This window comes from Ochotona curzoniae, unplaced genomic scaffold (genome assembly GCF_017591425.1).
Source record: "Ochotona curzoniae isolate NIBS_2020 unplaced genomic scaffold, NIBS_Ocur_1.0 contig_2723, whole genome shotgun sequence".
NCBI lineage: Eukaryota > Metazoa > Chordata > Mammalia > Lagomorpha > Ochotonidae > Ochotona > Ochotona curzoniae.
This window is the reverse complement of record NW_024465573.1, coordinates 15,287,163-15,300,753: the sequence shown is the minus strand read 5'-3', so window position 1 is coordinate 15,300,753 and position 13,591 is coordinate 15,287,163. Positions and strand designations below refer to the sequence as shown.

The following is a 13,591-nucleotide window of genomic DNA, read 5'->3' as shown; positions in this document are numbered from 1 at the left end:
TTGAAGTAGGGTGTCTGTAAAGTAGTTCTTTCGAAGTCCTCAACTATTCATCATTGTTTAAAACTATTATCTGACTCTTCTGAAAATAACAGTAATAGAGTAAAAAAATGAACTTAATCTTTCTTGACAAAGCTATGAGAAGCATGATTAATATAGCTTTTAAAATATTTATTTTTATTTGAAAAGCAGAGTTATACAGAGAGAAGGAAGAAGAGAAAGAGAAAAAAAAAAATCTTTGCTCTGCTTGTCTACTCCCCAAATGGCCACAGTGGCAGAATTGAGCTGATCTGAAGCCAGGAGCCAGGAGCTTTTTCTGGTCTGCTGCATGGGTACAGGGACCCAAGAACTTTGGGCCATTCTCTGCTGCTTTCCCAGGCCATAAGAAGGAAGCTGCTTTAGAAGTAAAGCAGCTAGGACTCGAACCAGCTCCCATATGGAATGCTGACACCACAGGCAGAGGCTTAGTCCTACTATGCAGTGGCTCCTGCTGTGATTATATCTTTACTCACAGACGAAGAAATTGAAACACAGAGGTATATAATTAGCCCAGGATCATATAGTTAATAACTATAGAGCTGAAATGTTTTTTAAAGATTTATTCACTTGTATTACAAAGTCAGATATACAGAGAGGAGGAGAGAGAGAGGAAGATCTTCCGTCCGATGATTCACTCCCCAAGTGACCGCAACAGTCGGTGCTGCGCTGATCCGAAGCCAGGAACCAGGAACCTCCTCCAGGTCTCCCACATGGGTGCAGGGTCCCAAAGCTTTGGGCCGTCCTCAACTGCTTTCCCAGGCCACAAGCAAGGAGCTGGATGGGAAGTGGAGCAGCCAGGATTAGAACCAGTGCTCATATGGGATCCCGGGGTGTTCAAGGCGAGGACTTTAGCTGCTAGGCCAAGCTGCCGGGCCCTAGAGCTGAAATTTTGAGCCTGAACTCCTAAACACTGTGTTCTACTGCCATGTAGCCCGGAATGAGGGTCTGAGTCAACTAGAGAAAGAATGATTAGTTCTTGTTTTTGAAGACATCATTGTCCAGTGCAAGGCGCAGATGTTAGAACAAATAATAGTGCAATGTTAGAAACCTTTCCTGTAGACCTCAGTCTCTTCCGAAGGACCCATTTCCTCTTGTCACCTGCCAGACGTTGCGACTGTGTACCCACCTGGTGCCATGAACATACCGGAATCTGACTGTTTCCCTTACAGAGCAGCTCTGCCTAGCCGCCTTCTTGGCCAGCCAGTGTTGTCATGGTGTCACTCATCTCAGTCACTCAGACATTCACCTGGTAGAAAGTTGTCTTTTTCTCTCTCATGTCTGAGTAGTTGATTCTGCCTGAACTTTTTCTCACCTAACCTGCTTTCCTTCTGTTTCTTTTCTTTCTGCTGCCTGCAGCCTGTCAGAGGTGCACTTCTACTTGCCAAGTTGATGTATTGTTATAGATCTCCTTGCCTGCCGCCTGCCTGTTGTGCTGTCCGGACAGCCCGCCTTGCAGCCTTCACTCTGTCACACGACCCTGGGTGCTACGAAGACGGATTGCTGGCAATGCGATAGGCTTGGCAGGCAGCGTTTCTTCTGTACTTAAAGATTACTAAGTAGAATTTTGAGTATTTATTTGCTGTTTTTGAAATCTGATTTTATTGAGCCTCCTAATTTTTTTCCTTTTTTTGACTTCGCAGTGAACAGACAATGGGACCAGAGAGTCGTGACTCTCTCTTCTCTAAAAAAGTTATGCCAGCATTTTATTGTCTAACCAGACATGTCCATGTTTATTTTAGCTCTTTTCTGCTGTGTGGAATACCTTCTACTCTGTATCAGTTTATATGCACTTCATGGAGCTGAGACTTTTCTAGAACCCTCAGAAATGTTATTAAGTTTCTTAGGTATTTCATTGTTTGGACATTTTTGTTGTTGTTGTTGTGATCACTTTTCTAGATTGGTGGAAGATAACTAAGGCTTTAAGAAACTCTTTGCACAGAAATTTTTATAGTCTATTAAGATACCAATAACATTATTATGATTTTATGATTATTTCTTTGACTCTTAAGGTTGAATTTTTTTACCTTTTTTTTTTCAGTATTGCTATGGAGAGCCGACATCAGAGTAATTGCAAACTCAACAAAGCTGAGAAGAAACTCTTAAGGAAACAAATGAAAGCCAAACATACTCTTCTGAGACATGAAGGCATTGAAATAGTGTCCTCTGCCACTCAGGTGACATAAAACTATTATTGATTAAATGTAAACATGTTGACATGTTAATATATTATGTTCATTGTGTACTTGTGTTACATCCATATTAAACATACTTACTATAGGACATTCTGTTTCAGCCTATAGCCTAGCTTATAATTTGAATTTCATTTGATCTTAGCCAGAAGGCCAAGGAGGCATTATAATTTGGATTTCCATTGATTTAACTAGAAAAAATTTTACATATATATTGATAATAGCACTGCAAAAGTGTTTTCAAATTATAGAGTATAGTTATAGTAATTATTATATATAATTGTTCCAAAATTCTTAATATTTCAACACTCTGCTCCATACTCATGGCTTCCAAACTGTGTTTAATCTGGGCTTTGATTATTTTTTTCCTCCATAATATTATTAAAGGGAAAAAGCAGATTTGTATACAGACTCCAATTACATTTTATCTATCCTGGAGAGAACAAATATTCTTCTAATGACATAAATATAGATGCTTTTGTGCAAATTTATAACATGATGAAATTTTTCAAGAGCAATTGTCAGGACTGAAGATAACTTATAAAAAGTCAATTTTCTGCTTTGTAATTCTCGTTACTGACAAAATGGCTTGGATAAGTAATTATAAATACAATCCTTGTATGTGGTTATGTTGTGTAACTCATGTGTAATAGGAGTGTGTTGCTCCCTGCCTTCCCCTGTGTTTGTACTGTCTGCCATTACAGTTGTCCATAATTCTTGTGGACAGCATCTGTTTGGACTATTCCCCTCGAGGCATGCCTCGCCACCTTCCTCTTCCTGGCTGAGCAGAGGACCTTGGACATCGATGAAGTCTCAGCAGCAACGCCACTGGTTTAAGAATATGAAAATGATTCTGTTAATTATAGTTGCATCTAACCAGAATATTTTGATATTTTAACTAATAGTTCTCATTGACCGAGGCAAGCCGTCTGAGATTAAATTTTATGCCATGTTATCTATTGGGTATGTTTAATATGTGTTATGTGTATAGTTGGATACATATAAAGTATTGGCTATCCCAAGATGGAACAGAGTTTTACCTTTCTTGTTATCTAATTTTATAGTAACTTTGTTGCATTCTTTTCAGGTAAGATTCTAGGTTTTCAAATGTGTGATAAACTGAATACGCTGCACTATGTATTAATCTTGAATTTCATATAATTGTTGGGCCTCAGGCCACATCTAGCTAATAACCTAATAATGGGTTAAAGTTTTATGTATTTCAAAGAGTGAGGACAAGGAAGAGGCAAAGGGAAAGATAAAAAGTGAGCATCTTTCTTTCTGGTGTTTTTTTTCCAAATGCTCACAGTAGGCAGGTCTAGATCAGGCTGAGCCAAGAGCCAGGAACTCCATCTGGGTGTCCCATGAGGGAGGCAGGGACCAAAGCACTTGGCCACTCTGTGCTGCCTCCCAGGCTGTGCATTGGCAGGAAGCTACGTTGGAAATAAAGGCAGAACTCAGGCCTACACACGCTGATATCAGGTGTTGGTGTGCCGTGTGGTGGCTTAACCCAACTTTCCACAATGGCAGTCCTTGGGTTTAACGTTTTTAAAGGATTGTTAAAATATAAATCAATGACTGTGAGGGAAATGTGTATGGCTCGTGAGGCCCAACATACTTACTCTTTTTTAGACAAATTTTGCCAATGCCTGGCATAAATTGTGAAATTGATGAGAGTTGGCTATCAAAGATTCAGTTTTCTGTACTACAGTGTTTCTGAAAGTCATAGATTGTAAATTGAAGATCTTAACATTTAACAGAATCAGTTTTAAGTATATACTTTGTGGGTCCTAGGCCATACATCTCAGAAAAAAAAAAATAGGAGATGCAATTTTCTTGCTTCAAAACACACAAGAACAAATGAAATCCTTGAATGAGGTTTAGTGCCAACTGAAAATGACAGGGAAGAAATTGAAACGCACATGGAGACAGGAGAGAACGCCTATCCACTGATTAGCTTCACAAATCCTGTAACAGCTGGGGCTAGGCCAGGTGGAGGCAGGGAGCCTGGCACTCGGTCTGGGTTTCCCATGTGGTAATCAAGGTGCTTGGGCCTGAACACTGTGCTATGGGAGGCAGATACTCCAAATGGCCTGTTACTTTCTAGGCTAAAGGCCTGCTCCATTTTAGTATAGTTTTTTTTTTTTTCTTTTAATTGAAAAGGCAGATCAGATTTATAAAAAGAAAGAAAGAGAAAGATCTGTCTGTTGGTTCACTTTTCAAATGGCTGCAGTGGTTAGAGCTGAGCTGATCTGAAACCAGGAACTAGGGACTCTTTCTGGGTCTGCCACCTGGGTACGGGTCATGGTATACTGCTCTCCCAGGCCAGAAGTAGGGAGCTGGATGGGAAGTGGAGCAGCTGGAACACAGACTGGCATCCATAAAGATTCCCAGTGCTTGTCTGCAAGGTGAGGATTTAGCCATTGAGCTATCGCACCAGACCCCAGTTTAGTTCCTATTGAATATTATAGAGAGGTTAGATTAAGAGTTTGGATTTGAAAACCGAAGAAATCACCCTGAAGCACAACTCTCTGTAATAATTACCACCTTAACCTATTTTCTTTTTTTTTGAGATTTATTTTTTAATTTGAAACCACAGTTTCAGAGACAGAGGGAGAGAAAAAGAGAGAAAGAGGTCTTCCATCCACTGGTTCACTCCCAAATGGCCGCAGCAGCCAGAGCTGGGCTGGTCTGGAGCTGGAAGCCTGGAGCTTTACTGCAGACTGCCACGAGGAAGCGGGGACCCATGGTCTTGGGGCCATGCTCCCTGTCATAGAACAACTTGAGTCTTCTCTGTCCTTTCCATTATGTCAAGTTTATATTTCTGAAAAATAAAAAAATCATCTTTTCATTTATATTTATGATAGTTAAATAATGCATATTTCTCTGAAAGACTATTTAAATATTTATAACGTATTAGTACTTTTTATTCCCCAAAAGTTTAGTGAATTAATTTATGTGCTTTACATGCAGCTAGCAAACCAGATAATCATAATGGAACATTTCTTTTCATAATTACATATGTGTAGATGTATTAATTAAAAATAATGCTGTCTGACTTTTTTTTAAACAATCATGTTGACATTTGTAATTTACATTGCTTTCTTTCTCTGTTTTTTTTTTTTAAGAACCTGGTTGTTGCCAATGGTGGTTTGGGTAACGGTATGAGTAGGAACCAGCTGCTGTCAGTGTTGGAGGAATGTGGACTGGTGGAGGCCCTCTTAATGCCACCCAATAAGCCCTACTCATTTGTAAGATACAAAAGTGCGGAAGAATCCAGGAATGCATATGTTACTCTTAATGGAAAAGAAATACTAGACGATTTAGGACAAAAGATCATTTTGTACTTGAATTTTGTGGAAAAAGGTATTGTCACACCAATTTCTTTTTAAAATGGTTCTTGTATGTATGAGTTTTTAGAGACAAAACAGTGTGGGGGCAGTTTTTTCCTCTGATATAAGGTCATCAGTTAATTATTTTGTTTTAATAAACATTCTTTAATCACTTGCGTTATTCCAGGTTCAGGGTCTAAGCACTTAGACTGTCCTCTACTGTTTTATCTGGTATCTCAGTAGGAAGCTGGATGGGAGGTTAGAGCAGCTGGGAAGGGGACTGGTGCCCATACAGATGCCAGCATTGCAGGCAGCAGCTAAATGTGCTACCCAAAACACCAGCCATGACATTTTGACTTTTTAGTTAAGTTACATATTGTGGCTGTACCTTGTCTCTTAATGATATTTTTAAAGTAATTCAATTACATTCAAATAGAATATGATTAAGCAAATACTATTGTTTGCTTTTGGTAATTGCAGTAGATGAAATGTATAAAAATTTTAATATTTGTTTTCATATTTTTGATATGTTACATGCTTCCAGTGTTCTTATTCCTTATGTGAGAATTGGGAGTTTTATGAACTGTATGTGGCCACAGGACTGAATTATTTACAGTTAAGAACTTTAAGTTTTATATGTGACTATTTTAATTTGATTTTCTACAGTGCAGTGGAAGGAGTTGGAACATCAGACCTTACCTCCAGGCCTTATGGTAATAGAAGAAATCATTTCTTCTGAGGAGGAGAAAATGCTTTTGGAAAGTATTAATTGGACAGAAGATACAGGTAATTGAAATTTTAGGTAGCAATTTTGAACTCTGATATTGAATAGTTTCTGCAAAATGTGATGCTATTGCTTCTTTATTTTATCAAAACCCTTAATATTTCTTCAAAATTATTGAAAGTAGCTAATGTTAGAAAGTCATAATAGTAATTCTTAGGAACATTAATAATGGAAAATATTAGTTTTAAAACCCAGACTGATAAATTGCTATACTCCAGACTGATTGTTTACTAGCCAACATTCTTATGACGAACTTTTGTTTTCTAAAGACTTGTGTATTTATTGCAAAGAAGAGAGACAAAGAGATCTTCCATCCACTAGTCCACTTCCCAAATGGCTGCAACAGGCAGGCCTGGGCCATGCTAGAGCCGGGAACCAGGAGCTTTACTCTGATTGGTGGCAGGGGCCCGCCTTGCACTGCCTTTCTAGCTGCATCAGTAGGAAGCTGGCTCAGACGTGGGGCAGCCTGGACTTGACCTGGCACTGTGATCTGGGAAGCCAGTTATAACCCACAGTGCATAACTGTGTGTAAATAACTGTTATGAGCCCTTTCACAATGATTGCTTCATTTGCTTCTCTGCATTTTATAACAGGTTCCTATGAGGAAACATTATGTTATCTAGTAAGAACCTCTGGAGATACTTCCAAGCTAGGGCTACTATTTTTTTCCAGATCATTAGCAGAGTTCTGAGCGGCAGTGCATGTGTTTACCGCTCACTTTGGCTGGATGGAACTCTTCCAATGCTTAATATAATTTCAGACTTGAAAGAACAACAGACATAAGCAGAATGGTTAATTTGATTAAGGCGAGTAATTTAGCCTTTGGTGAAAGTTACCATTGCTAGACAAATCTTTACTTAGAACGTTGACTTTGAAATACGTGAGAAAATGCGGTTCTTTTCCTCTCAAATCTTTTTTTTTTACATAGTTCAGAAATCTTTGAAACACAGAAGAGTAAAACATTTTGGTTATGAATTCCATTATGAAAACAACAATGTAGATAAAGAGAAGCCACTCCCTGGGGGTAAGTAATTGTTAATAAATGATGAATACTGGTTGAGAAACAGGTTTAATATGTTAATAGTAGGTCATAGTTGAAGGTGTATTTTTAATTTTTTTATTTGTAGGTGAACCTCTGGAATGATAATGGTGAAAAAATTGTAATTAGCTAAATAGTATATTTTTTGTGAAAAAAAATTGAACGTGGATAGAGCTGAAGTTCCTTTTGACCACCGTTTTTGCACCCATGCTTCTTGAAAGTGTGAGCTATTACCATTTTAGTTTAGTATTTATCTATTTCTTAAAAAGATTTATTTATTTATTTGAAAGGCAAAGTTACAGAGAGAGGGAGACACAGAGGGATCTTTCATATGTTGGTTTATTCCCCAGATGGCCAGAGCAGCCAGAGCTGGGGCTGATCTGAAGCCAGGAGCTAGGAGCTTCTTCCAGGGTCCCAGTGCAGTGGCCCAAGCATTTTGGGCTATGCTCTGCTGCTTTTCTAGCTGTTAGCAGGGAGCTTAAAGGAAGTGTATCAACCAGGACTCCAGCCAGCTTCCAAAGGGGAGGCCTGCACTGCAGGCGAGAGTTTTACCCACTACACCACAGTGATGACCCCACATAATTATTTAACTTTTTCAAAAGTGAGCTCATATCTGTACATGTAGACACCTGTACTGGTGTGTGGCTTCGCATGTGTGCTGTTGCGTGGTATGAATGGTATGGCGTGCACACACCTGCATGTGTCCCGGCAGCTGGCTTTCTACCCACGCTACATCTTTCACAGGACGTGTAATACAGGAGGTATGTGAAGAGCTTGCAGTTTTCATTTTAATGAATGTCCTGTAATGATTGGTTCAGTTAGTTTCCTGTTGAAGGATAGGCTGGTTCTAGTTTTTAGCTTCTGTAAGCAGCACTGCAGTGGTGCCTCTTGTACACTAGGCCAGAGTTTCTTGAATGAACCTACTAAAAATTAAAATCATATCAAAGATTATATTCATTCAAAACATGCTAGTTAGTTCAGATTTATCTCCAAAGCGGCTCTGCCAACAACAAAACAAAACAAAAAACACACCAAAAAACCAGTATTATCAATAGTCTCACGAAATGTATCCCTGTTATTAATACAACTTGAATTTGTAATTTCCTGATTACTCATGGGATGGCTATTTTTATTTCCCTTTTCTTTGAATTTCATTACATATCCTTTATCAGCTTTTTTTTAAAATAATGTGTTATTTAGCTGATTAATAAGATTTACTGTATACCCTTGATAATAATTCTGTGGTATAATTCTTTTTTGTTACCGTGACCTACACTGCAGGAACAGGGCTGGAGAGAGAGGTGAAGTCGTATTGGGGAAAATAAGAAATGAGACACAAGATAAAGACTATAAAAGCAGGGACCACAGGGGAGCCCTGTTCTCTTAAGACCGGGCCCAAACCAGGAGCCCAGAATTCCAGTGAGGTTCCCCACATAGGTGGAAAGGTGGTAATCGCTGAGCTGTCACCAGCAGTCCTCCATGGCGCCCCTCAGCAAGAAGCTGAAATCAGTGGGGCTGGGCTGGAACGCCTGGTTAGCCAGGCATTCTGATACGGGATGTGGGTGACCTGGGCAGGGTGTTAACTGCCACCAAACTCTTACTCCTCTGCTAGAATGCTCTTGAGTTAAACTTTTATGACTCTGATCTTATATTTAAACTTTTTCTTTCATTATGAAACAATGCTTACAATTCCAGAAAACTAGCTTAACTGAAAAGTTAGCAAAGAACGGTCAGAAGTGGTCAAGTTAATTTCCACTATGTATTATAGTTTATAATCTTATTAGTATGTTGCAAAATATCAAAATTATTAGTAAGTTGTTCTTTTGGGCTTTATATTTGATAAAACTAGCGAAATAAGCTTCTTAAGAAAATTTTATTCTTACCTTTACATTTTACTCTGTGGATTTTTATTATTAATTGATTCAAACTGCCATGTTAAACGCTATTGATCTCTATCATTTTTTAAAAATTATTGTTCTTAGGTAAAACATGCAAAGGAAGTGTTTAACTATGTTTTGTATTTATGACTAATGGTTTTAGGTCTCCCTGATATTTGTGACAGATTTTTGGAGAAGTGGTTGAAGGAAGGTTACATTAAACATAAACCTGATCAACTGACCATAAATCAGTATCAGCCTGGGCATGGTGAGTATTTCTTCTTGTAAAATTCCAGGGATGTATTTCGGAGCTATGTAGATTCTGTGGCTCTCTGAGATAAATTTTTTTTTTTTTTTTTTTTTTTGTTAAACCACCTATCATATCACATTGTACTAGTTACTTGTGTTGATCTCAGTTCTGAAGGGAACTTAAAAAAAAAGCATTTGTCTGTATGTATGTGATGTCTACTTATGAAGGAAATGTGGCAAAATGTTATAAATAGTTAAATTTTAAAGCAAAATAAAAAAATTAAAAGAGTACATATAAGAAGAACCTAAAGTATAGGTAAAATGACACACACTTCTGTTTTCGATTGTCCTTGTTATTTCTCAACATTTTAATAATAGGAAGTGATGGTTGAGAAATAGGTATATTAATGGAGTACACCAACTAATTTTATGGAAGAAAAGGTTCATTGGTTGAATGATCTTTATTTGAGAGTGTGGAAGACAGTTGTAGGATGTTAGCAGAGTTTTTAGGTTCCTGAGTTCTAACAGTTGTTAATATTTTTGTCTGATGTTTGTAATGATTTCATGGCTTTAAGGATTTTAATGGTTTTAAGGATTTTCATGTATTTATTTCAGTGTGTTTTCATTGTTGATTTACATACCTGAGTTTCCATTGCTGTATCAGCTCCTTGAGAATAGGGACTGAATGTTGCTTGCATTGTACACCCTCACCCTGTTGCAAGGTTTCTCTGCCTGTGAGGTGCTCAGCTAACATGGATGGACAGCTTGACTGAACAAGCTGGTTGTAATTATCTATATGCTGCATCTTCGCTCCTTGCTGTTGCTTTTGTTCCACAAGTACTTGGGGATCCACCATTTTCTAGGGGAATATTAACTTTGGTATTTGTCTTCACATCTTCCTCTTGGGCTAGTTAGACAGTGGCTCCCACGACTTGATTAGGCCCAATGGATTTTTACCTTACAGTTAGGATACTCTTAGATTTAGGGGGGTGTATTGTGGTGCAGGGTTAAGCACTACGTAGGACTCCTGCATCTCCTGTCAGAGTCCTGGTCTGAGACCTGGCTATTCCATGTGCCATCCTGCTTCCTGCTAATGCTTCTATGAAGACAGCTGGTGATGGCCTAGGCAGTTGGCTCTACTGGCTTTGGCCTGGCCTGGCCCCTACTGTTGCGGACATTTGGAGAATGAACCAGTGAATGGAAGATCTTTCTCTGTGCTATTTCTGTCACTCTGCCTTTCAAGTAAACACATTTTAAGAACTACATTTTTAAAAAAGATTTATTTATTTTTATTGGAAAGTCAGACATACAGAGAGGAGGAAAGACAGAGAGGAAGATCTTCCGTTCGATGATTCACTCCCCAAGTGACCGCAACGACTGATGCTGTACTGATCCTAAGTCAGGAGCCAGGAACTTCTTCCAGGTCTCCTATCCTTGGCTGCTTTCCCAAGCCACAAGCAGAGAGCTGGATGGGAAGCAGGGTTGTCGGGATTAGAACCAGCGCCCAAATGGGATCCCAGTGTGTTCAAGGAAAGGACTTCAACTGCTAGGCCACCATGCCAGACCCAAGAATTACATTTTAAGGTTACAGTTGATATTTTCTTTTTAGTCATAGTCCCCTTAAATGTTTCTCTTTAACTCAGACTAGGGGATCTTCCTGATGACAAAATATTTTTGCTTTAGTGTGTGAGGTTATATTTAGAGTCATCTTAAATCTACTAAAAGGAAATTAAAGTGACTCATTACCTGTTTTCCTCTCAGGAATTCCTGTTCATGTTGACACGCATTCTGCTTTTGAGGATGAGATCATTTCTCTCAGTTTGGGGTCAGAGGTATGTTTGATGTTGCATAAATGCCCTTTTCCTTAGATTACTCAGACTCATAATTAAGGTGACTGAAGATTTAAAGATGAGAAATAAGGGTACTAATCTATTTAGTTTGTTACAGAATGTGGAATTTCCGTGGCATCTCCTTTTAATGCCTAAAATTTGATCTACCCATCAGATGCCAGAAATCACCTATGGTTTTTTACACATTGCTTAAATAAAACTGTTGTTTCTATTTTCACCTGCTGATGCACAGTTGCCATCTAGTGGCAAAAAGCTAGTAATTGCATGCTGTAGAAAAATGAAAACTGTGTGTATCTGGAAGTTAGATAAGTATCTTCCATATGTAAATTGATTCGGTCCCTTAAACAACTCTGAACAGTAGAGAGTAATGTTCTCATTTTTTAAAAAGATGAAAAATAGAAAGTTAATCTTTATTTATTGATTTGTTTCTGTAACTGCACTTTGCTTCAATTACAAGGGAAGATACAAAAAGCTTAATTTAAAGGGATCCATGCAAACTACAGACAGAATATTTTAGGAATAAATAAGAACTCTAAATCTAGAATAATCACTGAAACATGGGGTCATGTTACCTAACTAGAGGTTGCTTCAAATCTCATCTTGTTTCTGGAGGCAAGTACATTTCATGAGTTTTGAGTGCCTGATTCCCCAGGATCAGTTGTACCTGTTGTCTTCATTTGATGCCCTTGGAGTCATAATTTCCAGTTGTCAGTTTATATGATGGAAGATTTGGTTAAAGCCATTGTTGTAATGGCTGGAAAATGTGCATGTTATAAAGTCCTGACAAGAACAAAGATTTTTTTCTTTTTTTTAAATTTAATACATTATTATTTTGAATTCTGAATTATGTGGTACAATTTTGTATAGGCTGGGATTCCCCCCCAAACTCCCATCCCCTAACAGATTTTCCCCATTTTACTACAAAGGAATCATAATTCTATCAGTCTTTTATTTAAATGTACCCCGACATTGTTGGTATAGACAATGTCAGACAGTCCAGCATCCCATTGTCTACATGTCTGACATCCATCAGTTTCATTGGGAATCTATCTTTCGTCTGAATGGAGGGATGCATGTTCCATTATTCCTCCACATCTGTATATGATAGACCCCATTACTCCATCACTGTACATTTCCATAATTGAGAAGCCATGAAACCAGGTCAACAACTGGTATGAGTTAGAACAGCCACCACCACCACAACAACAACAAATTACAACACCAGGAAAAAAAAAAACGCACCACTGAGTAACCAACACATGAGTGACAAGATTTTCTTTTAAAAGATATCCCTGCAAGGGAAATGAATCTGTAATTTTGAAACAAACATTGATGAAATGTTTTAGCTCTTCATGCTATTTAAAATCGTCTGCTAGATTTAGGCCTTTATTTCACCTGTAAAGTGAGATTTAGTAGTAGTGCTTCTCTCCTGGCTGAGAGATTATGAGAATGAGTTAGTGCACACGGTTTAAGGCCTGCTTCTTCTAGGGTCCCTTACCTGAAGGTTTCTTTTCCGTAGCAGGGGCATGGGAGGAGAATCTCATGTGGCTCCAGAAAGATGGATTTCATCTGTGCCTCTTCATTTGCCCACTCTGGCACCCTGCGCTCTTCTGGTTCTGTTTGTTTGTGTGTTTTGTTTTTGATGCAGTGCTGCTAACTCCTTGCCAAAGACCTAGAATGTAGATATCATACCTTTGTCCCTTTGCTTCATTTTTTCATCCTTAACACCCTCAGTTATTTTAAGAAATTTAATATTTAATGTAATGCCTATACCAACTTCCATTTAATTGTAATACATTTTTTAATAGATTCATTTTTCTGGTAGCTGTTTTTGGTTTGTTCTGTGTTTCTCCTCAGCTAACACTTTTGAAGTGTTTATTTGCTTTTTCCCCTTTCCTAGGAAATTTCTGTGAGCTCTGTTAAGTCTTTTTTTAATCTTTCTTTTTTTTATGTTGAATTTTATGGTATGATTATGTAGAGTCTGGGATTACCCCCAAAATTCCCACCCCGCAACTGATTTTCCCCTTATTGTTACAATAATGTAGTCCTTCATGACATGTTACAATTCTACCAGTCTGTTAAAAGTGTGCCCCGACATTGCTGGTAGAGACAGTGTCAGACAATCCAGCATCCCATTGTCTAGACATGTCTTTGTCAGAGCTATTGCACAAGAAAAAGGAATTGGAAATGGGAAAATGAAAGTATCTCTATTTGTAGATGACAGGATTCTCTACC

General features: G+C 38.3%; 1 protein-coding gene across 1 annotated transcript in view; it reads left to right on the top strand.

Moving 5' to 3' along the window:
• Positions 1 to 13,591, top strand: part of ALKBH8 (alkB homolog 8, tRNA methyltransferase) — a 70,888-nt gene that overhangs the window by 2,193 nt on the left and 55,104 nt on the right. The window contains exons 2-8 of the mRNA XM_040976883.1: positions 2,075 to 2,210; positions 5,354 to 5,591; positions 6,224 to 6,343; positions 6,476 to 6,487; positions 7,270 to 7,365; positions 9,421 to 9,525; positions 11,268 to 11,338. Coding sequence (XP_040832817.1) covers positions 2,075 to 2,210; positions 5,354 to 5,591; positions 6,224 to 6,343; positions 6,476 to 6,487; positions 7,270 to 7,365; positions 9,421 to 9,525; positions 11,268 to 11,338 — 778 coding nt within the window. The remainder of the gene's footprint in view (positions 1 to 2,074; positions 2,211 to 5,353; positions 5,592 to 6,223; positions 6,344 to 6,475; positions 6,488 to 7,269; positions 7,366 to 9,420; positions 9,526 to 11,267; positions 11,339 to 13,591) is intronic.